At 48.8% G+C, this 27,908-nt stretch overlaps 1 protein-coding gene across 1 annotated transcript in view; it reads right to left on the bottom strand.

Moving 5' to 3' along the window:
• The window catches only part of VANGL1 (VANGL planar cell polarity protein 1), a 73,185-nt gene that overhangs the window by 7,208 nt on the left and 38,069 nt on the right, over positions 1–27,908 (bottom strand). The window contains exon 5 of the mRNA XM_064143996.1: positions 2,745–2,878. Within this exon, the coding sequence (XP_064000066.1) occupies positions 2,745–2,878 (134 nt within the window). The remainder of the gene's footprint in view (positions 1–2,744; positions 2,879–27,908) is intronic.

Below are 27,908 nucleotides of genomic sequence, written 5' to 3'. Positions count from 1 at the left end.
GGAACAGCCCAGGCAGCTCGGTTCTGCCCTGCAAGAGAAGGCATGAGATTTCAGCCTCTGGCAGGCTTAAAGAAGTTTGACACTTGGAAAGACCTCCTAGCCACAACTGCAGCTTGCTTCTGGTTCCTTCTCATCTGCCAGAGTTTTGTGACCTAGCAGCTCCTAAGCAACTAGGGCTAGCAGTCTTTTCTAAACAAGCTTGGGAGAGAGTAAATGTCCCAGCAGATGCTGCAGGAATTAGGGGCCCTGCTGCCTCCTGAAGGGATGCTGAAGTACAGGAGAAGCCAGGTCACCTAGTGTAGAACTGCAGTGTTTGGTCACCTCCACATACATTGCTGTAACTTAATCTTTATGGTAGAGGTGTTCCTGCTTAGCCACTTTCACCAGCAAAACACAAAGCTAAGCAAAAGCAAACTTTTATCCACAGATAATTCTCCATCTAAGATGCTCTCTATCAACGTTATTTTAAAAGACATCTATAGTCTTTAAATGGAGATACAAGAACCAACATGGTGTGATAGTTTGGGGGAGCCCAGGTTCCCTTAAGAAGACTGCAGAGACAAAGTCCCATCCCAGGGGACAGTAATGCAGCCACTCTGGCAGACCCTTGAGTTTGAATGGTGAGCAGACACCTGTGGGATTGGAAAGCCTTCACTTTCCACACACCAGTTCTCATTGGACAGTGAGAAGCTGGAATGAAAGACTTCAGCTCTAGGAAAGTGCAAAGCAAGTCTCTTTTCTTCCCCTTTCCAACTCAACTCATTCTTTCCCACCTAAAAGCTTCTTAGAATCATAGAATCAACCAGGTTGGAGGAGACCTCCAACATCATCCACTCCAACCTGTCATCCAGCCTTGTCCAATCAACTAGAACATGGCACTAAGTGCCTCAGCCAGGCTTTGCTTCAACACCTCCAGGGATGGTGACTCCACCACCTCCTTGGGCAGCCCATTCCAATGCCAATCACTCTCTCTAACAACAACTTCCTCCTAACATCCAGCCTAGACCTCCCCCAGCACAACTTGAGACTCTGTCCCCTTGTTCTCTTGCTGCTTGCCTGGCAGAAGAGACCAACCCCACCTGGCTACAGCCTCCCTTCAGGTAGTTGTAGGCAGCAATGAGGTCACCTAGAAACACCTTGCTACAAGCACCAGTAATTTCCAGGTGTAGCTGATACACCTTCAAAATACTGCTTTCCAACCCTTAGTTTTGGCTAAGTGTCCAGCTAGAAAGAAAAGAGAACTTTTTATAAGTAATTCACTTAATTAGCATGGTAAAAACTTGCTTCTTCACTTCAGGCAGCATGGAAGACAGAGCAGTCAAGCTCTTCTCCCTTCCCCCTGCCTCTCCCTGTCAGGATGGAGACATCTCACTGTAAGGATCTAAGCCTCCAATCAATTTTACAGACTGAGGATTGCTGCTTCCATCTTGGGAAAGCACTTAGAATAAGGTCTTTGAAACTTCTGAAATCACAAAAAATAAAATAAAAGAGCACTCTCCCATCAGGCACTAAAATTTGGAAGGCAAAACAATCATATCATGTTTTTCTGTGTGACAGATATTCCTCATATTCTGGTCTCCACCCCCTGCATGCATCACCACCTTGCCCAGCTAAGTCCCTTCAGTCTCTTTCCCATTCCAGCTCTCTAAGCCTTTCAATACCACCAAATTCCCAGGCAGGATGTGCCTTACCTCATCTTGTCACAAGACTTCAGCTATCCTTCGCCACTAAAGCTTCCCTACACAACTTCAGCTCCTCCATCAAAGGAATGCATGCTTTTGTAAAGGCTGTAATGGCTGGGCACACCCTGCTTATCAAGCCTAGCTTTTACTGATAGGGTTTGAGAGTGTCAAAGATTAAGTCCAGTTTTCACTGCTCTGAGTGTCCACAGGGATCCACCCAATCATCCTCCCACAGGCTTCTTTCTAAAGGCCAAAAGTTTGGAATAGGTTTGTAGAAGGGCAACGTTTAAGCAGGACTGTTATCTATGTCTGAATGAATTGCTTAGCATCAGGATGACCTGGGAGCATGGCTGCACATAAGCCAGGCACAGTTAATTTAGTACTCTACAGCTGCAGGCTGATGAAAACGGCTTTCAGTGGCAACTGCTGCTTAGGCAGCTACTGCTTCTCACATTGGTATCAGCCTTCCTCACTCTTCTGAAGGCTGCCTGTGGAAGCAGCACAAAAAAGAACCAGGGAACTCATTTACGTTAAAAGTTGTGACTGGTATCAGCCTTCTTCACTCTTCTGAAGGCTGCCTGTGGAAGCAGCACAATAAAGAACCAGGGAACTCATTTACGTTAAAAGTTGTGACTGGTATCAGCCTTCTTCACTCCTCTGAAGGCCGCCTGTGGAAGCAGCACAATAAAGAACCCAGGGAACTCATTTAGGTTAAAATTTGTGTTTACTGTGCTATCACAACCAAGGAGATGACCCAAGGGCAAGAAAAAGCAGAGGCTGCCTAAAACAATCAGTGGCATCAAAAAAGCACTTGTCAAGCCTCCTAATAATTAAGCCTGATCCAAAACTTGGCCATTTCACCTGACATGAGACAAAAGTCTTATTGTGGGCTAAACATTATCAGCAAAGTCATGCGGGAACCACACTCTCAGGATGATTTCCAGCAAGAGACAAGGATTTGGCAAAGCAAGAAGGTGAGAATGTGTGCATAACAAAGCATAAAGCCAACTCAGCCCTTCCCCATCCCACCCAGTCTCAGAGACTACATTTCGCCTCACCTACCATCAACATTGTAGACTTTCAGGCCGGCCATGTGCTTGGCTGCACGGGATTTGGAGGCTGTTAACAAGGCTGGATTGTAGACACTGAAATCTCTGTAGTAATTCTCCAGAACCACCAGTGCAGCTCGCTGGATGCTAGGGGAGATAAAAAAATGTCAGGACAAACCTCTTCAAAACGCAATGATTTCTTTTATTCCCTGGAAATAAGAAAGAAACAAAGCCACCTTTTTGGAACTGGGTTGTCATGCCCACGGAATTGTGCAATACGCAGAATACTAATCACTCCCTCTAGGACCTGAGATTTCATTTGGGATGCAAGATGCATGTCCCTACCCTCACCTCATGTCCCTACCCTCACCTCGACAGAAGGATGGCAGGAAATCCCCAGACAAGGGCAGCACACAAACTGAAGCACTTGGCTGCCTGCAGTATGGGAAAATACAGGGCAAGAAGTCAGCCTGCACTGGCAGTATGATAGGTGTGACACAGAGAGCTTGCTGAGGCTGAAGATCAGAGCACCACAGTGATTCTACTGCAGCTGGCTGGCCCAGACAGAAGGACCAGCTCAGGACAGATGCTTTTCCTTTTGAGTCATTTCCAGCTGTAGCTCACAGCTCTGCAGATCTCCCAATCTCTTCTGCTTTCACAGGGAGATAAGATCGCTGCCCGAGGAGCATGGCTGCTGGAGAAGGGATTACCTCAATATTGCTTGTTAAATCTCAGGGACAGAACAAGGAGCAGTGACACTCCCTCCCTCCCTCCCTCCCTCCCTCCCTCCCTCCCTCTCGAAGGGATGCCTCTGCAGAAAATGATGACACACGGGAGCAAAGCAGCATGCATGCCAGCAGCAGGAAGGGCTGTACCCAGAGGTATAATCATAGAATCAACCAGGTTGGAAGAGACCTCCAACATCATCCAGGCCAACCTAGCACCCAGCCCTATCCAGTCAACTAGACCATGGCACTAAGTGCCTCAGCCAGGCTTTGCTTCAACACCTCCAGGGATTGCAACTCCACCACCTCCCTGGGCAGCCCATTCCAATGCCAATCACTCTCTCTGACAACAACTTCCTCCTAACATCCAGCCTAGGCCTCCCCTGGCACAACTTGAGACTGTGTCCCCTTGTTCTGTTGCTGGTTGCCTGGCAGAAGAGACCAACCCCACCTGGCTACAGCCTCCCTTCAAGTAGTTGTAGACAGCAATGAGGTCACCCCTGAGCCTCCTCTTCTCCAGGCTAAACACCCCCAGCTCCCTCAGCCTCTCCTCACAGAGCTGTGTTCCAGGCCCCTCACCAGCTTTGTCTCCCCTCTCTGGACATGTTCCAGCACCTCAACATCTCTCTTGAATTGAGGAGCCCAGAACTGGACACAGCACTCAAGGTTTGGCCTGACCAGTGCTGAGTATAGGGGCAGAATAACCTCCCTTGTCCTGCTGGCCACACTCTTCCTGATCCAGGCCAGGATGCCACTGGCTCTCTTGGCCACCTGGGCCAAGGGTATCTTCCTTCATAATCACTTTGACAACAGTGAGCTATGTCTGCAGGCACTGCTACCAACAAACAGGACAGCATTCCAAAACGAGACAGTTGTACGCTGCTGGAAAATCACAGAATGGCTTAGGTTGGAAGGGTCCTTAGAGACCATTCACTCCAACCTCCCTGCCATAGGCAGGGACACCAAGACACATGCAGGATCTAGGATACAGCTTTCTTCAGGTCGCTCTGCCTCCATGCCCCAGCGTGGTGTCCAGCTGGCAGCAGCATCCTCAACGGATCACCCAGATGACTGATTCAGCCAGCTGGAGTTTGCCAAGAACTCATACTTAATTTCATTTTGTAACCCACAAAAAGTACAGGAGAACTGCCAACACATTTGTTGACAGTTAAATGTAATGTTCACACTGAACCAACAAAGCCTAAGGAAAGTAACCAAGTATTCTCACACCTTACACCAAAAGACAGTGTTGCATGGATGGCAACATGGGAAAATAAGACATCAACAAACTAAGACCCAAATTCAGCTCTCAGCACCACCTTTGACTCAGGGCATGCTGATGGAGGAACAATTTAAGTTTTCCTGTAGTTTGTGCCAATGTTAAACTTCTGCACTGCACCCCAGCAACCGAAACACATGCACACACACACTCCCATCCTCATTCTGTCCTGCTCCCCTCCCACTGATCACAGAGTTCAGTGCAGACACCAGCTCATTCACAAGACTCTGAGACAGAACCACAGAATGTTAGGGGTTGGAAGGGGCCTCCAGAGTCCAAGTGCTCTGTCAAAGCAGGATCACCTCACCTAGGGCAGGCCACGCAGGAAGGCATCCAGGTGGGTTTTGAAAGCCTCTAGAGAAAAGAACTTCACAACCTCTCTGAGCAGCCTGTTCCAGTGCTTTATCACCCTCACTGTAAAGAAGTTCCTTCTCCTGTTGAGGTGGAACTTCCTATGCTCCAACTTACACCTGCTATTCTTTGTTCTGTTACTGGGCACCACTGAAAAGAGACTGTCACCTTCATCTTGACACCCACCCCTCAGATATTTATAGATCCCCTCTCAGCCTCCTCAAGACTAAACAGCCTCAGTCTTTCTTCACAGCAGAGATACAGTGTCATATGGAGCTGAAAGGATCTTATTTTAGCAATGACTTAAACATATTGATAATGTTTGGTTCCATCAGGGCTTGAAGTCTTCCTGGACATCCTGTTGTCTTCCTCTTTCAACCTGGGTTGGGTTTTGTGATATTGCCTTGGTTTCATAGGCACCTGGCAGTGGTAGGATGGAGAGGGGAGATTTAAACTAGATGTTAGGAAGAAGTTCTTTACACTGAAGGTGGTGAAACACTGGAAGGGGTTGCCCATGGAGGTTGTGGAGCACAGAATCACTGAATCTGATCAAGGATCAGATTCAGTGATTCTGTGCTCCACAACCTCCCTGGAGGTGTTCAAGGCCAGGTTGGATGAGGCCTTGAGCAACCTGTTCTAGTGGGAAGTGTTCCTGCCTATGCTGGGGGTGGGGTGGGGTGGAACTAGATGATTTTTCCAACCTAAACCATTCTATGGTTCTCATAGTTTTCTGTTGGCTTCTTTCCAGTAGATTTCTGTCTCTTGAACTGGACAGCCCAAAACGGGATGCAGTACTCCAGGCATGGTCTAACCAAGGCAGAGGAGAACCTCCCTAGACCTACTGGACACACTTTTCTTGATGCATGCCAGGATACCACTGGCCACAAGGGCACATTGCTGCCCCAAGGATAACATACTAACAAACCATGATAAACCCAGATTTGTTCAGCAGGTCACAGGCTCACAGGACGTTAGGGGTTGGAAGGGACCCAAAGAGATTGAGTCCAACCCCCCTGCCACAGCAGGACAGTACTATCTAACACAGATCACAGAGGAACACATCCAGACAGGCCTTGAAAGCCTCCAGAGAAGGAGATTTCACAACCTCTCTGGGGAGCCTGTTCCAGTGCTCTGTGACCCTTACAGGAAAGAAGTTCCCCCTTGTGATGAGGCAGAACCTCTTGTGTTGCAACTTACACCCACTGCCCCTTGTCCTATCCCAGGGAGCAAGTGAGAAGAGCCTGTCCCTCCCTGACAGGTACCATGGTACCAACCTAAACCATTCTATGATTCTCATAGTTTTCTGTTGGCTTCTTTCCAGTAGATTTGTGTCTCTTGAACTGGACAGCCCAAAACAGGATGCAGTATTCCAGGCATGGTCTCACCAGGGCAGAGGAGAACCTCCCTAGACCTACTGGACGCACTTTTCTTGATGCATGCCAGGATACCACTGGCCACAAGGGCACATTGCTGCCCCAAGGATAACATACTAACAAACCATGATAAACCCAGATTTGTTCACCAGGTACCATCACTATTAGAGTGCAGCACCACATATTTCATTAGCTGCATATCTTTAAGATGAAGAATTTTGCTTCTGAAGCAAATTCCATCTCTATGACTGCTTGGTGGAGTCTTTTGCATCCAGCTAGAACATCTTAAAGAAGCTTTACCTTTCAGTCCTTTTTATTTCCTTGTATCAAGTTTGTCAAAAGCAACTCAACTTAAGGACTTGGCCACTGATATGTAATAAAATGCCATTAGTTAAGCTAGGAGATAATTTACCTCTAAAGAAGTAGTACAGACTGACTGTCTGCCACACTCATGTAGGCACTGACACAGGACAAGAGAAAAACAGTTTATTTGTCCCTGTCAATCTTCTGCTTTCTGATGTGAATTTGCTGCAGCTTAAAACCCAAATTTCCTAAAAGCAGGACATAGTCACCCTGCTGACTGCATTCAAACATGACTGAGTTTTTTCCATGTTTGCTTCCCAGGAAGGTAAAATTCCATAGAGTTTCATCTCAAAAATGCAGTGTTTGATCATAGGATCACAGGCTCACAGGATGTTAGGGGTTGGAAGGGACCCAAAGAGATCATCAAGTCCAATACTCCTGCCACAGCAGGACAATACTATCTAACACAGATCACAGAGGAACACATCCAGACAGGCCTTGAAAGCCTCCAGAGAAGGAGACTCCACAACCTCTTTGGGCAGCCTGTTCCAGTGCTCTGTGACCCTTACAGTAAAGAAGTTCCTCCTTGTGTTGAGGCAGAACCTCTTATGCTGCAACTTACACCCATTGCTCCTTGTCCTATCCCAGGGAGCAGTGAGCAGAGCCTGTCCCCCACTCCTGGCCAGCCCTCAGATACTTATAAACATTTATCAAATCCCCTCTCAGTCTTCTCTTCTCCAGACTAAACAGCCCCAGGTCTCTCAGCCTCTCCTCATAAGCCATGCCCTCCAGTCTCCTCATCATCCTCCTAGACCTCTGCTGGACCCTCTCCAGCAGATCCCTGTCCCTCTTCAACTGGGGAGCCCAAAACTGAACACAGTATTCAAGATGAAGTCTCACCAGGGCAGAGTAGAGGGGCAGGAGAACAACCCCTCATCGGCTGGGCACACTCTTCCTAACACACAACACGATGTCGTTGGCCTTCTTGGCCACAAGGGCACATTGCTGTGCCATGGTTAACTTGTTCTCCACCAGGACCTCCAGGTGGAAAACTAGAACCAACTGAAAAGACTCTGGTCTGGTAATAGTCTGCACTCATTCCCAACAGCATTGGGAATTCCATCCCAGAAGTGGGAAATATTTGGGAGGTACTCAGTTGACCAGGTACCATTATTAGGACAAAACACAATGCATACACATTTTCCCCAGAACCTACAGAGAAGGTTATCATCAGGATGTTACCTTTCCCCACCCACTCTCCCTTCCATCCCTTCACATTACTCACTTGGTGAATGTGGGGCAGGCTGTGGATGCAGTCTACATGGACTTCAGCAAAGCTTTTGGCACAGTCTGCACAAGTTCTTAGCTGGCTGGAGGGCTCAGCCCAGAGAGCGGTGGTGAATGGTGCCACATCCAGCTGGCAGCTGTCACTAGTGGTGTGCCCCAGGGATCAGTGCTGGGCCCAGTCCTGTTCAATATCTTTACTGAGGATCTGGACCAGGGCACTGAGTCCAGCATCAGTAAGTCTGCAGATGACACCAAGCTAGGAGCAGGTGTGGATCTGTTGGAGGGTAGGAGAGCTCTGCAGAGGGACCTTGCCAGGCTGGACGGGTGGGCAGAGGCCAACAACAGCCCCAAGCAGCACTAAAGGCTAGGGACAAAGCGGCTGGAGAGCAGCCAGGCAGAATGGGACCTGAGGGTGCTGGTAGATAGTAGCTGAACATGATTCAGCAGTGTGCCCAGGTGGCCTGGCTTATGAGGTGAGGCTGAGGAAGCTGGGGTGTGCAGCCTGCAGAAGAGGAGGCTCAGAGGTGACCTCATTGGTGTCTACAACTACCTGAAGGGAGGCTGTAGCCAGGTGGGGTTGGTCTCTTCTGCCAGGCAAGCAGCAACAGAACAAGGGGACACAGTCTCAAGTTGTGCCGGGGGAGGTCTAGGCTGGATGTTAGGAAGAAGTTCTTCTAGGAGGAAGTTGTTGTCAGAGAGAGTGATTGGCATTGGAATGGGCTGCCCAGGGAGGTGGTGGAGTCACCATCCCTGGAGGTGTTGAAGCAAAGCCTGGCTGAGGCACTTAGTGCCATGGTCTAGTTGACCAGATAGAGGTGGGTGCTAGGTTGCACTGGATGATCTTGGAGGTCCTGTCCAACCTGGTTGATTCTATGACCACAGCCCATGTGCCAATCTTACCATGCTCCTGCAGATGCACCAGGCAGCAATGGTTAAGTGGTGCAGGGTTATCTGTTATACTCTTCCCCAAGCCTGCAACATCGCAAGAGATTGTTGCAACCCAAGTGCAGGAATTGGCACTTGGCCTTGTTCAGTCTTACACAGTTGGCTCTGAGCTGTCAATCCAGTCCATCTAGGTCCCTCTGCAGAGGCTTCCTACCTTTAAACAGATACATGCTCCCACCATCCTAAGCATGGCAGAAGACATCCTAAGCATGATTAGGAATAGAGCTGCCCACCATCCTAAGCATGGTAGAAGACATCCTAAGCATGATTAGGAATAGAGCTGCCCACCATCCTAAGCATGGTAGAAGACATCCTAAGCATGATTAGGAATAGAGCTGTACTGCAACTCTTGAGATTTTCTTAAGAGAGAGGGGAAAGAGGCTACAGACAAGAAAATTAGAAAGGTCACAGTAATTTGCAACAGCAAGGAGCAGGCTGAATCAGAGCCTTCTGGGCTGTGTTGCTCAACTTCTTTACCCACATGAAGGGAAAGCCTCACCCTGCGCAGCGCAGGACAGCCAGCCCTGCCCCATGTGGGAGCTGTAAGCAACGAGAACCACCACCCCCTGGAGAAAAGCAGAGCCGTTCCAACACGGCAGGAAGGATCCAGGGCGCTTGTGCAACACGATGTGCAAGCAGGAGGGGAACCGCAAGCAAACAAGCATCCAGAGCAGCCTTCGGGAGGGAGGAGGAGCAAAGCCAAATGCTAAAGAAGCATTCTGACAGAAATACAGGTTTTCTGGGACTTTCCACTGCAGGGCAGACCCCTCTGCTGCTTTGTGAACAAGGTAAGTGGCTGCTGCAAGTCTCCTCTCCACCCACACGCCAGGAATGGAAACTGGCAGTCTTCCCGGAGCCTGTCTTTGGAGGCTCTTTCCTTGCAGCAGTGTCTCGGGAGGAGTTCAGCACCATGTCGGTCACTGCTTTCATTCACCCCACACTTCAGCAAACTCAGGCTTTTCCTTGCTTCCACGATTTAAAAAGAATAGGGAGGGGCAGGAAGAAAATGGAACAGAAAGTTTGGATACTTAAATGCCTGTTTGGAGAAGGTCAGAGTGAGGATCCTTCTCACATCAGAGTGTCTTACCAAGAGGATCTGGCATCTCAGTGTACTTCATGCATTGTAACAGACTACCAGAAGAGAGAAAAAGAGTATCAGGGCACAAAAAGCAACACTCAGAGAAGACAGAATGGTAGGGGTTGGAAAGGACCTCTGGAGATCATCTAGTTCAACCCCCCTGCTAAAGCAGGTTTACCTAGAGCAAGCTGCAGACAAATGTGTCCAGGAAGGTTTTGAAAGTCTCCAGAAAAGAAGACCTCACAATCCCTCTGGCCAGCCTGGACCAGTGCTTTGGCAGCCTCAAAGTAAAGGTGTGTTTCCTCATGTTCACAGAATCATAGAATCAGTCAGGGCGGGAAGGGACCACAAGGATCATCTAGTTCCAACCCCCCTGACATGCCCAGGGACACCCTACCCTAGAGCAGGCTGCACACAGCCTCAGCCAGCCTGGCCTTAAACACCTCCATCCACGGGGCCTCAAACACCTCCCTGGGCAACCCATTCCAGCCTCTCACCACTCTCATGCTGAACAACTTTGTCCTCATGGCCACCCTGAATCTCCCCACCTCCAGCTTTGCTCCATTCCCCCTAGTCCTGTCACTCCCTGAGAGCCTCAAAAGTCCCTCCCCAGCCTTTTTGTAGGCCCCCTTCAGATCCTGGAAGGCCACAAGAAGGTCACCTTGGAGCCTCCTCTTCTGCAGACTGAACAGCCCCAACTCTTTGAGTCTGTCCTCACAGGAGAGCTGCTCCAGCCTTCTGAGCATCCTTCTGGTCCTCGTTTCAAGTGAAACCTCCTGTGTTCTAGTTTGTGCCAGCTGCTCCTTGTCCTATCACTGGGCACCACTGGAAAGAGCCCAGCCTCATCCTCTTGACCTCCATCCTTGAGATATTGATAAGCACTGATAAGATCCTCTCTCAGTCTTCTCCAGGATAAAGAGCCCCAAGTATCTCAGCTTCTCCTTGTAAGAGACCCTCCAGTCCCCTCATTATGTTCATGACTCTCTATTCAGACTCAAAACCCAAGACGTGGAGAGAAAACAAACACCTTGAGACAGGCCAGCGTCTTACTGGAAACACAGTTTTCCTTCTAGGTACTATCAGCAAGACTCAATATTTTCTTGCTTTGCATTTTATGGAGTTTGAGGCTTTTCTGTTCTAACTACTACTAGTAGTAGTGCCCTGAAGAAGGCCATGTCACAGCATGCTGCCAAGAGAGAAAGCAAACAAGCAGAGCCAACAGAAGCGCAGGGTACCTCAGTGGTATTTGGCAGCAGCGGAGAGCAGAGTCTTTTACAAACAGTAATGAATTAACTTTTTACAGAGCATCCAAGGAAGGGGAGGAGGAGATTATATGACACAAAGGCAGCAACTACAGACAAGGGTTTTTTCCCTCTCAAAAGGTAAGGCAGCAGCAGTTTTGCCTGACTACTTGCTGCCACACAGGATTTTGACATTTAAGGTCCTGCCCTACTCTGTAGCTTCAGAGGCTATTTTGGCTTTGTATTTGCCTTCTGTACCATAGCTACACCAATACTGGATGTGACTTTTTTAGAGGATTTCCCCTCTACTCTACTCTACTCCACTCTACTCTTGTGAGACCCCATCTGGAGTGCTGTGTCCAAGTTTTGGTGCCCGTGGCACAAGAAGGACACCAAATGCTGGAGTGCGTCCAGAGGAGGGCCAGGAAGATGATCAGAGAGCACCTTCCCTATGAGGACAGGCTATGAGAGTTGGGGCTGCTCAGCCTGGAGAAGAGAAGGCTCCAGGGAGACCTTAGAGCAGCCTTTTAGCACCTGAAGAGACACCTACAAAGAAGTTGGGCAGGTACTGTTTACATAGGCTTGTAGTGATAGGATGAAACGGAATAGAGTGACGCTTGAAAGACATTCTTTACAGTGAGGGTGGTTGAGACACTGGAACAGATTGCCCAGGGAGGTTGTGGATACCCTCTCCCTGGAGATGTTCAAGGCCAGGTTGGACAGGGCCTTGAGGAACCTGGTCTAGTGGAAGGTGTCCATGCCCATAGTAAAAGGGTTGGAGACAAGGTCTCTTCCAATGCAAACCATTCTATGATTTCCAGTAATATGCTGAAGCAAAGTACTGGCCCCAATTTTGTTCAATATCTTTACCATCGACCCAGATGAGGGCACTGAGTGCACCCTCAGCAAGCTCACTGATGCTACAAAACTGGGGTAGGTGGCTGACAGCCTGTCAGGCTGTGCTGCCATCCAACAAGATCTGAACAGGCTGGAGACCTGGACAAAACCAAACCTCAAGAAGTTCAAAAAGGACAAGTGCAGGGTCCTGCACCTGGGGAGCAGTAACAGCAGGCACCAGTACAGGTTAGGGGTTGCCTTGCTGATGAGCAGCTCCATGGAGAAAGACCTTGGAGTCATAGGGGACAGCAAGTTCTGCATGGGCCAGCAATGTGCCCTTGTAGCCAAGAGAGCCAATGGCATCCTGGGATGCATCAAGAAAAGTGCATCCAGCAGGTCTAGGGGAGCTCTTCACCCCTTCTAGTCTGCGCTGGTAAGACCACAACTGAAGTATTGTGACCAGTTTTGGCCTCCCCAGTTCAAGCGAGATAGGGACCTCCTGGACAGAGTCCAGCAGAGAGCCATGAGGATGACTGCAGGACTTGAGAATCTCTGTGAAGAGAGACTGAGAGAACTGGGGCTGTTTAGTCTGGAGAAGAGAAGATTGAGAGGAGATCCAATCAATGTATACAAATATCTGAGGGGTGGGTGTCAACCCATCTGGTTTTGGTGTGGTGGTCAGCAGCAGTAAGACAAAGAGCAATGGATACAAACTTGAGCATAGGTTTTACCCAGCATGAGGAGAAACTTTACAGTGAGGGTGACAGAGCACTGCAACAGGCTGCCCAGGGAGGTTCTGGAGTCTCCTTCTCTGAAGACTTTCAAAACTTGCCTGTGTGGACTACCCTAGGGGATCTTGCCTTGGCAGAGGAGTTGGACTCGATGGTCTCTGGAGATCTCTTCCAACCTGTAATATTCTGTGATGGAACAAGGAAAGAAGCCTATTTGTGTAGCCAAAATATTGCCCTTGGGTTTCTAGAACTCCAAAGTTATGATTTCTAGAATCATGGTTCTACAACCTGGTTCTTCTTTCTAGAAACCTTGTTTTCCTGGTGTCTAGAAAAGGGTTCTGAGTCTCCTGAAGTGGTGGGAAAGGGTTAGTGAAAAAGAAAATAGGGAGAAATGGGAAAAAGAAGAAGTTTGAAGCCATACTTCTATGCTTAAAGTTGCCACTGGACACATTACAACCAAGCCCAGCTGACTGCAGCAGCCACCATTCACATGGTTTTAGCAGTCCTGTGCTTTCCTGCTAAGCTAGAAATGCAGCCTGTCACAGTACTTTTACCAACCATCATCTAGACACTGCTAATCATCAAAAGCAGAGGTGTGCCTCATGCTTTTGCAACAGATCTAGATAGAAGTGCACATCCAGAAAGAGCTGAACTGCTTTCTGCCTGGGCACCCACTTCCTTACCTTGCCACAGATGCAAATCCTGCAGTATCAGAGCTTAAGGTGAGCCACACACCTAAAATCCACTGGGATCCTCAGAAAAGCCTGATTACTGCTATGCTAATTGAGGACAGAGAGGAGAGGAAGCCCAGGGCTATCTAATCAAAGTGCTCCCAACACAGACTCCTTCCTTCCTAACAACTTAAAAAACAACACAAAAAAGAAGTGTTCAGCAGAGCAGACACAGCATGAAAACAAGCCAAGGTCTCTGCACACAAAATACATGCCAGAGCCAGCTGGGAAGCTTTGGCATCTCAAACAGAAGCTGAGTAAAGACCTCACAAGGCAACCTTCTACGCAGATGGCTATCTCCAGCCTACAACTGCATCAAGCTTATCTATGGTAAGAGATGATGAAGTCTTGAAGTTGGGCATTCACAGCATTTATGCTCTAGCAGTGCTGTCTGCTCACACCCAACAGGTCAGAAAACTGCACCTTCCCAGATGCACCCTCCAACATCACCTCCCTCCCAGAAAAACCCTTTCCCTCATATAGTCTCCTGATAGGTACAGAGCTGACGTTTGAGTTTCTGCTCCTTCACCACACTTGACTGCTCTTCCAAAGCAAAACTACCAGGACTGAAGCTTTGGAAATAAACCTGGAAATAGACAATTAAAACACTTCCCCCAGTAACATGGACTAGTTGATGTGGTGGTGTTAGGTCAGTGGCTGGACTTGATGATCCTGGAGGTCTATTCCAGTCTCAATAATTCTCTGATTCTGTGATTCTGTCTGCTGAAAAGGTTAGAGAAGCTATTTCCACCACCCTCTACACAGAATTGCTACCCTGATCTGCCAGCTACAGCTAAGGTGAGGCTAACATAGGCCACCCAGAGAGATGCTCCTCAGGCAGAGCTGCCATGCCAGGAGCCTTCTCTTGTGAGCTGGTAGAGCACTTGGACTGTGAGCTTGGTAGAGCACAAAGGATTTAGCACTTGCTTTTCTTTCCAAGCATCACCTTGAAGTAAGGTTCCCAAAAGGACCAAGGCCATGCAGAAGTGCTTCACAGTGCAGGCAGCAGCACCAATATTTTAGCTTCAGTTACAGAGATGAAGTTGGATCTCAGCAGAGATGCCAAGTCAACGAAGCCCTTCAGCAGCTGTGACCAAACAAGCAGAACAGAAAAATGCCCTTTGAGCATGGCAACTACAATGATATATAGAATAGAATCACAGAATCAACCAGGTTGAAAGAGACCTATAAGCTCATCTAGTCCAACCTAGTACCCAGCCCTGTCCAATCAACTAGACCATGGCACTAAGTGCCTCATCCAGTCTTTTCTTGGACACCTCCAGGGACGGCGACTCCACCACCTCCCTGGGCAGCCCATTCCAATGGCAATCACTCTCTCAAAAATTCCATTTGTCAGAGTCTGGAGAACAAGACCACAGGCCCTGCGAAAGGAAAACCACATTTTCTTGCCAGACAAGTACAAGTGAAATCTTGCTTGGCTAAGCCAGGCAAGCGCAACCTTCACCCTCTCCGAAACAGGCACTGGGCAGCCAGGACACAGCGAGTTTGTTTTAGATACCTGATTTCTGGCATTTGGTCAGGCAGAGAAGAGAATTTACAAGGTCAAGTCTTTGTCAGGGAGGGAAAGGAAACCTCACCATAGTAACAAATTGTCACTGTGATGGCAGCATGGCTGCTGCCCCAAGGAAGCAAACATCCATCCATCCATCAGTGGTGCAGTGCATCTGGAGCCCAAGCAAACACACATGGTTTTGTAGCAACTGATCCTCAACTGCTTTCTTACCCCCTTAATGTTCCTTCCTTTTTTAAAATAATAATAATAGAAGAACAGAAATCTAAGTGTGTCCCCATCCATTCCCAACAGCAGACATCTGAACAACTGTCACATCAATGTTCACAGAAACATTATGGTTGGAAAAGATCTCAGCATCACCAAGTCCAACCAAAAACCCTATTCACAGGATCACAGGATGTTAAGGGTTGGAAGGGACCCAAGGAGATCAGCAAGTCCAACCCCCATTCTACAAGGTTCACCTTAAACCAATCCTCGAGCACATCCAAATGACTTCTAAACACATTTGGGGTTGGTGACTCAACCATCTCCCTGGGCAGCCCATTCCAATGCCTGGCCACTCTTAATATGAAAAAATGCTTCCTAATAGCCAGTCTAAACCTAACCAGTCACAGCTTGAGGCCACTCCCTCTTGTTCTATCACTAATTACCTGTGAGAAGAGACCAGCACCAACCTCTCCACAACACCCTTTCAGGTAGTTGTAGAGAGCAATGAGGCCTTCCCTCAGCCTATTCTTCCTCAAACTAACCATCCCCTACTCCTTCTCTTACTCTTCATAAGGTTTATTCTCCAGGCCCTTCAGCAGCTTCGTTGCTCTCCTCTGCACTCACCTCAGCACCTCCACAGCCTTCTTATAATCAGGTGCCCAAAACTGAACACAATACTTGAGGTGTGGCCTCAGCAGAGATGAGTCCAAGGGGACAATCATCTCCTTACTCCTGCTGGCCACAGCATTTCTAATATAAGCCAGGATGCCACTGGCTTTCTTTGCCACCTGGGCACATTGCTGGCTCATATTTAGTTGATTATCAATTACATCCCCCAGGTCCCTTTCTGCTAAACAGCTTTCCAGCCACACTTTCCCAAGCTTGCAGCATTGCTTGGGGCTGTTGTGATCCAAGTGCAGGTGCTGGCAGTTGACCTTGTTGAATCTCATCCTGTTGATGTTGGCCCATAGATCCAATCTATGCAAGTCCCTCTGTAGAGCTTCCCTGTTGCTGAAATCAAGGACAGCACCAGTCCAGTTTCTAGCTGATCTCTCCTTTTCTGCCATGTGTGGTCCAAGATGTGGAGCTCTCCACACTCTACATCAAGTCTCATGTTTTGTGAGACGAAAAAACAGAATCACCACACCAGCTGAGCAATACTGTAGTTCACTACTGATGCAGAAGGGATTTCAATGTACACATTCTCTGAAAGACAGGGAGAGTAGACCAAAAACCCCAAATGGATGAAAAAGAGGAGGAGCCCTGCAAATCTACTACCAACGTTGCTGTTACATTCAAATAGTTTTATTTGGATTACAAGCTGTGAGTAGGGAAATGGAAGCTTTAAAAGCAGAGGATTTTACAGGAGGGTATGACCCCAAAGCCTGGCTGAGGCACTTGGTGCCATGGTCTAGTTGACTGGATAGGGCTGGGTGCTAGGTTGGACTGGGTGATGTTGGAGGTCTCTTCCAACCTGGCTGATTCTATGATTCTATGAACAAGCTTAAAGGAATAAATAAAATAAAAGCAAAACCTACTCCTTCACGTTACACCACCCAAACAAGCTACTTATTTAAGTGAACCTGAATAACCCTATAAAAGTATTCCCAGGCCAGTACTAAGAAGATGCTGCTACAGAAGTGCAGAGTGCTGAGTTCTAGCAGGCAGCTATAAAACTCCAGTTAAACCCACAGGCATGCTACCATTGCAATTCTCCTTCTGAAAAACATTCCAACCTGGTACTTCAGGATGTTAACTGGTCTTTAGGGTACCAGTACGTGGGCTGAATGTTTTTCCCAGTCACCTTCATTGGTACAACTCCAAACTTTCCTAACTGTTGCACAGCTCTCACTTCTACGTCAAGCACCTGAAGATGGCTGGTAGTACAATTACCTAGGACAAAAATCCGAGACACTAAGGGTAATTGTGGTATAAAGTCCAAATTATACCTAGAATACATATCCATCACATGCCCTAAACACCTGCCTGAATACTCACCTTATCATAGAATCACAGAATCAACCATGTTGGAAGAGACCTCCAAGATTATCCAGTCCAACCTAGCACCCAGCCCTGTCCAATCAACTAGGCCATGGCACTATTAGGAAAAGTTCTTTACTGAAAGAGTGATTGGCATTGGAATGGGCTGCCCAGGGAGGTGGTGGAATTGCCTTTCCTGGAGGTGTTCAAGAAAAGCCTGGGTGAGGCACTTAGTGCCATGGTCTAGTTGATTGGATAGGGCTGGGTGATGTGTAGATATGGCACTCTGGGACATGGTCTAGTGGACATGGTTTAGTTGGGTTGATGGTTGGACTTGATCTTAGAGATCTTTTCCAGCCTTAATGATTCTATGACTACATGGGTCATGGCCTAGTGGGCATGATGGCATTGGGTTGATGGTTAGACTTGATCTTCAAGATCTTTTCCAACCTCAATGACTCTATGACTACATGTGACACAGAAATAGGCTGGTGGGAATTTAGGAAACTAATACGTAATTACCATTCTCTCCCTAGAGAGCAGACCCTCTGTGTGATTGGGTCATCTCATATGTGGGACTGAGACTGCACTGAGTGTGCATCACCAATAAATAGCTGGGCTTCAATTTTTGGGGCAATGTTAGCTGCTTATTGGAACATGAAAGTGTTACTGTGTTTGGATTTTGAGTGCATGTGCTAATAAATTGGTGGGGTAGGTAATTCAGAATCTTAGAATCAGCCAGGTTGGAAGAAACCTCCAAGCTCATCCAGTCCAACCCATCACCCAGCCTTGTCCAATCAACTAGACCATGGCCCTAAGTGCCCCATCCAGTCTTTTCTTAAACACCTCCCAGGATGGCAGCTCTACCACCTCCCTGGGCAGCCCGTTCCACAGGAAGCAAGTCAAGAGTTCTCTACAACAAATGGCAGAGAAAGCTTCTGCTGTTAAATTTAAAGCAGATGAACCAATTGGGTTTTAGTCTTGGCGCCCTTTACCCCATTCTTCTTCCCGGGTGGAAGAAGCACGGGAGAGTACACAAAAGCCTTGGCACCTCTCAGTCTATCACAGACCCCATATTTGGCCTTGCTTTGTTTGTGCTAAACACAGGTCAGGGGTGCTAGGCATGTGCCTCTCCCTTTTTGGAGATGCAACTCAGTATTGGCTCTAGGGGTGGTTTTATCTGTTGCTATTGGTCAAAGATGCTGGTCAAAAGGCTTAAAAACCTAGCCAACTTGTTCGTTTGCTGTTGCTGCTTTTGTTTTGATTGCTACCCCTTTGCCTGACGTGCCCCTGTGTGCCACCACACTTGGCATCGCACAGAACTGGCTGTCTCTGTGTGCCACCACACTTTGCATCGCACGGAACTGGCTGTCTCTGTGTGCCACCACACTTTGCATGGCACGGAACTGGCTGTCTCTGTGTGCCACCACACTTTGCATCGCGTGGAACTGGCTGTCTCTGTGTGCCACCACACTTTGCATTGCGTGGAACTGGCTGTCTCTGTGTGCCACCACACTTGGCATCGCACGGAACTGGCTGTCTCTGAGTGCCACCACACTTTGCATTGCGTGGAACTGGCTGTCTCTGTGTGCCACCACACTTGGCATCGCACGGAACTGGCTGTCTCTGCGTGCCACCACACTTTGCATCGCACGGAACTGGCTGTCTCTGTGTGCCACCACACTTTGCATCACAAGAAATTGGCTGTCTCTGTGTGCCACCACACTTTGCATCACACGAAATTGGCTGTCTCTGCGTGCCACCACGCTTTGCATCACAAGAAATTGGCTGTCTCTGTGTGCCACCACACTTTGCATCGCACGGAACTGGCTGTCTCTGTGTGCCACCACACTCTGCATCGCACGGAACTGGCTGTCTCTGTGTGCCACCACACTTTGCATCGCACGGAACTGGCTGTCTCTGTGTGCCACCACACTTTGCATCGCACGGAACTGGCTGTCTCTGTGTGCCACCACGCTTTGCATCACAAGAAATTGGCTGTCTCTGTGTGCCACCACACTTTGCATCGCACGGAACTGGCTGTCTCTGTGTGCCACCACACTTTGCATCGCACGGAACTGGCCGTCTCTGTGTGCCACCACACTCTGCATCGCACGGAACTGGCTGTCTCTGTGTGCCACCACACTTTGCATCGCACGGAACTGGCTGTCTCTGTGTGCCACCACACTTTGCATCGCACGGAACTGGCTGTCTCTGTGTGCCACCACGCTTTGCATCACAAGAAATTGGCTGTCTCTGTGTGCCACCACACTTTGCATCGCACGGAACTGGCTGTCTCTGTGTGCCACCACACTTTGCATCGCACGGAACTGGCTGTCTCTGTGTGCCACCACACTCTGCATCGCACGGAACTGGCTGTCTCTGTGTGCCACCACACTTTGCATCGCACGGAACTGGCTGTCTCTGTGTGCCACCACACTTTGCATGGCACGGAACTGGCTGTCTCTGTGTGCCACCACACTTTGCATCGCACGGAACTGGCTGTCTCTGTGTGCCACCACACTTTGCATCGCACGGAACTGGCTGTCTCTGTGTGCCACCACACTCTGCATCGCACGGAACTGGCTGTCTCTGTGTGCCACCACACTTTGCATCGCACGGAACTGGCTGTCTCTGTGTGCCACCACACTTTGCATCGCACGGAACTGGCTGTCTCTGTGTGCCACCACACTTGGCATCGCACGGAACTGGCTGTCTCTGTGTGCCACCACACTTGGCATCGCACGGAACTGGCTGTCTCTGTGTGCCACCACACTTGGCATCACAAGAAATTGGCTGTCTCTGTGTGCCACCACACTTTGCATCGCACGGAACTGGCTGTCTCTGTGTGCCACCACACTTGGCATCACAAGAAATTGGCTGTCTCTGTGTGCCACCACACTTTGCATCGCACGGAACTGGCTGTCTCTGTGTGCCACCACACTTTGCATCACAAGAAATTGGGTGTCTCTGTGTGCCACCACACTTTGCATCGTGCGTAGCTGGGGACTTGGCTCCCCTGTGACCCGCAGCCCAGACCCTGCCTGTCTCCCGCACAGTGCCAAGGAGTGAAACGGCTTGCCCCACGCGGGGATACAGCTGTCCACTTGAGCTCAGCCGAACCTGAGTCCCTTTGACTCTGACCGAGTCTAGACAACGACCTAGCAACAGCCTAGTAACGAGTTGTGACACCGAGACCTGCCGGCCCGCTGCTACAGCCTGAGGACCAGCTCATTGCCATACACCACACCCGATCACAGAATCAACCACGCTGGAAGAGACCTCCAAGCTAGCACTGAGAAGGTGGAAGGGTGGTTGGGAGCCCCTCCTGAGGACTCTGGTTTCTTGGAAGGGTGTTGTGCTTCTGTATTACTTTTTTAACTTGTCTATTTCTGTCTATAGCAAATACTTGCTTGTATATTGTGCTAAGCTGTAAGTATAAAGCTTCATTCAATTTCCAGTGGCTGAGTCTAGTCTGGGTGATTTTCTCAAGTGTAGGGGGGTGGGTAACACCCAAACCATCGCAGTGGGTCAGCTCAGGTAACCAGAAAGGCTGTCATCCAGTCCCCTCACAGAACAGCAAAAGGGAGTTTGCCAGATCAGCAAGTTATGCTGCACAGGGGACACAGTCTCAAGTTGTGCCAGGGGAGGCCTAGGCTGGATGTTAGGAGGAAGTTGTTGGCAGAGAGAGTGATTGGCATTGGAATGGGCTGCCCAGGGAGGTGGTGGAGTTGCCGTCCCCGGAGGTGTTGAAGCAAAGCCTGGCTGAGGCACTTAGTGCCATGGTCTAGTTGATTGGCCAGGGCTGGGTGCTAGTTTGGACTGGATGATCTCAGAGGTCTCTTCCAACCTGGTGATTCTATGATCCACGGGGACAGGTCTGTGAGTGCTCAAGAAAGGCAGCATCTGAAAGAGCCGCTTGTGAAAGCATGAGCAAGCAGCCTGACAAACTTCCTCAGGAGGCTGAAGAAGCCAGCTGCCAGGAGAGCAGGCTCCAAAGCAAACCACTTGCATCCTCCTACGCCAAGACCACCTCTCCAAGAGGAACAGTGTGTGTGTATGTGTGTGGGCTCTTTCAAGCACTTAGCCACCATGCAGATACCTAGCAGAACCACTAAATCCAAACGGTATAGCTCACAGATTAGACCGAGGACAACAGCAGCTTTCAGGCATGAACAGCTTCAGCTGGATTTCACCCAGCTCCTCTGACACCAGCAACCACATGCAGACATCCCAACTAAAGACATTCCCTTCTCTTTGATCATCTATAACATACAAACTGGCAAAGGCACTGCCTTCTCATCAAGCAGACAGCAAGCCCTTGCTTCCAGCACCTCACTGCCCCAGGGTCTGCTGCAATGCAGAGAAGAATGAAACCAAAGGAGCTGCCCATGTCCAGCCACATTATCAACCATGTTCCAGACACCCACAGTGAACTGAACCAACACCTGGCCAGACAGCCACACCAGCCCAACCCAATGCCCCCAGGAATCAGTAGTTGTTGATTTGGATCTGGCGAGCAGAAGCTACCGGATCCTTGTACTAGAGCTCAGCAATGGTTTTTCCAAGCTCACTGCCAGCACAGCAAGCAGTCTTGCCTCTGTGCCCCAGTTTTGCAAAGTGGTGGGGCACCCTCAGTGGAACTTGTAACTTGCTTGTGCAGCAGAAGAAAAATACAACAAAAAAGGGAAAAAACAAAAAAGGAAAAAAACACCTTAACTACCACCTGCTCACAGTGAAGCAAAATCAAACCTGTGAAAGGCTTCCCTTCTCTTTTGAGCAAATTGGCAAGTGAAGCAGGGCAGTGAGAGAAAAGCACAAAGAGAATAACTTCAGTGAAAAGATGATGGGAGGAAGCTGTCTCCACACACCTGCACAGCATGGCAGATAGAGACACAGCAGCCAGATGCAGGTTCCAACAGAGTAGGGGCAAACTGGCTTTCCCAGGCACCTGTAGGTGTTGCACCCAGCTTCTAGGAGTCCAAGAATGCTCCACTTGTCTGCATCTGACTAGGTACAGACTCAAGACCAATTACAGAAAGTCAGGGACACTGCTGAAGTTGGTCTTAGAATCACAGAATCAACCAGGCTGGAAGAGACCTCCAAGATCATGCAGTCTAACCTATCACCCAGCCCTATCCAGTCAACTAGACCATGGCACTAAGTCTTTTCTTGAACAGCTAACAGCTAACACCTTACAGCTAACATCTCCACGACTAAGTAGAATATTGAGGCCAGCAAGCCCTGTGGAAGGAGATCTGTATGGCTCAAGATAATAGTTTAAAGAGTCCAGTCTCCCAGATGGAGATGGGATTTTACACCAAGCCCACAGCAGTAAGATGTACCATATGGCACCATATGGTACATGGTGCCTGGCTCTGTACCCTAAGAGATGTGCCCTGTTGCATGAGACCTGTCCCTCATGACTAGGTCACTACTGGTCACCTATAGGACTGCTTGGGGAAGGGAGTAGAAGCAAGGACTTGAGGCTCTCTGAAATTTCTCTAAGCTCAGCAAAGGAGCACATTTTTGCAGACCAAGTCATACACCACCAGGACTGCTCCTGCTCTGCAGCCAACACATGTGCATAACCTATCTCCTCATGCAGGCAGCCGCGGGACCCGTTCCAATGAAATCATCACTGACACAGGAAAATGCTGTCCTGTCTTTTTCTGTCTGCCCCATTAGACCTTCTGCTACCACAAGCCTTTCTAACCCTCAAGCACCAGAAGGACAGTTAAAAAGACTGCAGAAATTGAGCTATAATGCTGTATAGATGATACAGAGATACAAACCACCAGTTCCACCATGCAGAACTCTGTGCAAACAGGCAAGAGTTCTTTCATAGAATCATAGAATCAACCAGGTTGGAAGAGACCTCCAAGATCAGCCAGGCCAACCTAGCACCCAGCCCTGGCCAATCAACTACACCAGGGCACTAAGTGCCTCAGCCAGGCTTTGCTTCAACACCTACAGGGACAGCGACTCCACCACCTCCCTGGGCAGCCCATTCCAATGCAAATCACTCTCTCTGCCAACAACTTCCTCCTAACATCCAGCCTAGAACTCCCTTGGCACAACTTGAGACTGTGTCCCCTTGTTCTGTTGCTGCTTGCCTGGCAGAAGAGACTAACCCCCGCCTGGCTACAGCCTCCCTTCAGCTAGTTGTAGATAGCAATGAGGTCCAGTATGACTCCACCACCTGCTATGCCTCTGGTTAGTCTGAGCCCCAAAAGATGCAGGAACTGGCAGGTATGGCAAAAGTTCACAGGGAATCTACTTTTTCTAAAAGATAACTTAAAGGCTGAATATGCATCAAATAAGGCCAAAGTCTTTAGACAAGAATTCTTCAAGTTACATTAATAGTTCTTAAGGGTGAGGCTTTTTTTTTTGTTTGGGTTTTAGTGGTTTGGGGAGAGGTGAGGTGTGTGATGTGGTTGTGGTTTGGTGGCTTTTTGGGGCTTTCTAAGTGAATGGTACTTTAATTCCAAGGAAACAGAAAGTGTTCAAAGCTTCTACTGGCAGTATAATTTCAGTGCTGTGATAGGAACTTAAATTCTCTACTATGACAGCAAAATGAGTTGCCCAGAAGTGGATGCCTCATTCCTGAAAGTGTTCAAGACCAAACTGGATGAGGCTTTCAGCAACTTGGTCTAGTGAGAGGTGGGGGATGGAACTAGATGATTTTTAAGGTCCCTTCCAACTCACACAATCACAGAACTTTAGAGGTTGGAAGGGACCTCCAGAGATCATCGAGTCCAACCTCCCTGCCAAGGCAGGATCCCCTAGGGTAGTTCACACAGGAACGCATCCAGGCAGCCCAGGAACGCTCTGGGCAGCCCATTCCACTGCTCTGAAGGTCTTTTTCCATGGAGCTGCTTTCCAGCAGGGTAGCCCCCAGCCTGTACTGATGCCTGTTGTTATTCCTCCCCAGATGGAAGACCCTGCACTTGTCCTGATTGAGGACAATGTCATGAGGTTTGCCAGCCTGTCCAGATCTTGTTGGGTGGCAGCACAGCCTGACAGGCTATCAGTTTTGTATCATCAGTGAACTTGCTGCAGGTACTCTCAATGCCCTCATCTGGGTCATTGACAAAGATATTGAACAAAACTGGGCCCAGTACTGATCCCTGGGGAACAGCACTGGCCACAGGCCTCCAACTTGATTCTGTGCCATTCTATGACTTTACGTTCAGATGTTGGTGCCATGAAACATCAGTATTCAGCTCCTGTTCCAGCACCAGCATGGAAAAGTGCTCTCTCAGGGAAGACTACCTCTTAATCAATCCCCGTCAGGGAACAAGGATTAATGTGAGCAGACTTTGAATGAAGTTTGCTATATGAGTCAATACAGCAGCTTTAATGTCTAGGATTTCTCCCCAACACCTTGGTGTGTTATTTGTCTGCAAACATACACAGTCAGGCTTGAAGAAGCAGCTTCTATGCTCCCTGCTAGTAGATACTTGCACACATATATGATGATCTCTGGAGGTCCCTTCCAACCTCTAAAGTTCTGTGATTCACTTAAATGAGGAGTTTAGCACAAGCAAGAGCCACATAATTTTATAGCCAGCACCCAGAAACCCCACAAACAATGAAGGGGGCACAGGTACATGGTTCACAGTTCCAAGCCTAGCATCAAAAACCCATCCCCAAGAGGGATGCAGATGACTCCCTACAAGACTTTGGGAACACAAGCTGGAGTTGGCAGCCCTCAAACTGCAGCTAAGATCGTTACTGCTGTGTCAGGAGACTACTTTGCTGTCAGCCAGGGAATAGCCCTTCCCAAACTGTCAGCTGAGGTCCCCAGTTGACCTAAACTGCATAAGGGGAATTTAAGCACAGAGGTTCATTTGAGGAGAGTGAGTACTGGAGAGGGAATCTAAGTTAGAAGTGAAAATATTGCCCTCAGTTTTGTGGGGGGAAAAAACCTAATCTTTTACTTCCACCCAGTTCCCTATTAACTCTTCACAGGATCACAGGACGTTAGGGGTTGGAAGGGACCCAAGGAGATCATCAAGTCCAACCCCCAACTCTTCCTTATTCCTCTACAGCAGTGTCAGGATTTAGCTTGCAGTTTTCTTGGACATTACTTGGTTGTGCTGTATGAGAACTGCAAATCCACAGTTGCTTTCTCTTTCAACAAAAAGTGAGCCTCCTCCTTTCCCCAAAGGGTACACAGCTCACTCCTTTTGCAGAACATTTGTATTTCATCATTCACCGCAAGAAATGGATGTCAGAGGTTGAGGAGGTGGAGTTTTGGGGTGGGTTCTGGGGTTTTTTTTTGCAGCATTTGAAGATAAAAGTATCCTCACAGCCACAAAATTTGTTCAGCAGCTCAGGGAGACGATTTGTCTCTGTGGGTGGTATACACCAGCACTCTGGAGGGCAGGACAGCAAGGGAAAAGAAATTAGATGACAAGCCCCATAAGTAGAGGGTAGGCTGAAGCACATGGTGCTCCTGTACTTCTGGGCAGTGCAGACTTTGAAAGACAAAGCAGGAAGAAGGAAAAGCCCTGAAGATGAAACCAGTGGCATTTCCTACACACCAACTCTTTCAGAAGGACAAAGCCTAGCACCTCCCAATCTGAGAACACATCACACTGTAGCAGCCAGCTGGATTAATAATTGACAGAGGGCCCTTCGCTTACAAGTAGGTTTGTAAACGTTTAAAGTATTAACTATTCAAAAAATGTGAGACTGCTCCAGGGTATAGCAATTATCCTGCACCACTTAACCACTGCTGCCTGGTGCGTCTGCAGGAGCATGGTAAAACTGGCGCATGGGCTGTGGTCATAGAATCAACCAGGTTGGAAGAGATCTCCAACATCATCCACTCCAACTGAGCACCCAGCCCCGGCCAGTCAACTAGACCATGGCACTAAGTGCCTCAGACAGGCTTTGCTTCAACACCTCCAGGGACAGAGACTCCACCACCTCCCTGGGCAGCCCATTCCAATGCCAATCACTCTCTCTGACAACAACTTCCTCCTCACATCCAGCCTAGACCTCCCCTGGCTAAACTTGAGACTGTGTCCCCTTGTTCTCTTGCTGGCTGCCTGGCAGAAGAGACCAATCCCCACCTGGCTACAGCCTCCCTTCAGGTAGTTGTAGACAGCAATGGGGTTCAGTATGATCAATACTATGCTGAAAAAAAAAGGAGAGCTGGTGTGTGCACAAGGGGCACTGGGGACAATCAAAGATAAGCAGTGTCCTGTGATACAACAGGAGGGCAATGGATACAAAGTGGAATACAGGAATTTCCACCTCAACGTGAGGAAAATCTTCTTTACTTTTAGGGTGACAGAGCACTGGAACAGGCTGCCCAGAGAGGGTAAGGAGCCTCCTTCTCTGCAGACTTTCACGAGGTGTCCGAATGCATCCTTGGGTGACCTGCCCTAGGTGATCCTGCTATGGCTGGGGGGGTTGGACTTGATCTGTGGAGGTCCCTTCTAAGCCCTATCATGCTCTGATTCTAAGATCAAACACGGGAGGAGAGACAGGGAGAAAGATGCTTGCAGGCACTTCAGTTCCCTGAGCTCTGTTTACCAAAATGAAGAACAGAAGTAAAGCCATGCAGAAAGTCTTCTGAAAAGTGTATACAGAAAGGCAAGAGACTAAGGCGAACATGCTCATCTCAGACAAGCAGAGCCCTCCCAGGGAGGAGACAGACTTTACCACATCAGAACCTCCCGGATGAGTGGAGCACGCATTCGGACACCGACAGTCCATCCTAGGCTTTCCCTTCCCCTTTAATGAGCAGCACGCAGCACCTCCTGCGGTGCTGTTCATTGCTGTCACAAATGTTTCCCTTAATGAGATGTTGTTCTGACCCGGGGAAGAAGTCCTAGCTGAACTTTGCTGACAGCACACCGCATGCACCACCACACAGACCCTTGTAAAACAGAACAAGGCATCATTCCCATAACTCGTCTGGAGCATCAAAGGAGGCTGCTCCCTGCTCAGCAGAGAACAGCACACTTCTTTTTTAATTCCAGGGGCTGCTAGAAAATTCCCTTCTGCAATTCCACAGGTACCCTGGCTGCAAGAACTATCAGGGAAACTAAACTGCTCTCTGCAGCACCATTCTCCTGGAAGCAAGGCAGCAGACAGAGGCAAGAGGGGAAAAGCTGCAGTCATTCCTTGTCATAGGCTAAGAACGTGGTTGGAAGTCTTTTTTCCCCTGTAGTGGTTTGGGTGTTCCCTGCCCCCCCACACTTTGGAAATCACCCAGACTAGACTCAGACAGCTCTGGAAATTGAATGAAGCTTGTATTTACAGCTTAGCACAATATACAAGCAGATGTTTACAGTGTATACAGCTATAGACAGAAGTACACAAGGTAAAAGGTAATACAGAAACACAACAGCCCTCCTAGAAACCTGAGTCCCCAGGAGGGGCTCTCAACCACCCTTCCACCTTCTCCCACTCCCCTGCCTTACCCTAGACATTGCCTTGTGCCCCAATGAAGAACGGAGGCTTGGCCAGGGGGGTAAGGATGCAAGTGGATTAATCAGAGAGATGGCAGCTGAGGTTAGAGAGAGAAATGCCCAGAGCTCGGGCAGTGCCCCAAGA

The sequence above is a fragment of the Pogoniulus pusillus genome, chromosome 5 (genome assembly GCF_015220805.1).
Source record: "Pogoniulus pusillus isolate bPogPus1 chromosome 5, bPogPus1.pri, whole genome shotgun sequence".
Lineage (NCBI taxonomy): Eukaryota > Metazoa > Chordata > Aves > Piciformes > Lybiidae > Pogoniulus > Pogoniulus pusillus.
The sequence above is the reverse complement of the archived record's forward strand: the minus strand, read 5'-3'. Positions and strand labels throughout refer to the sequence as shown.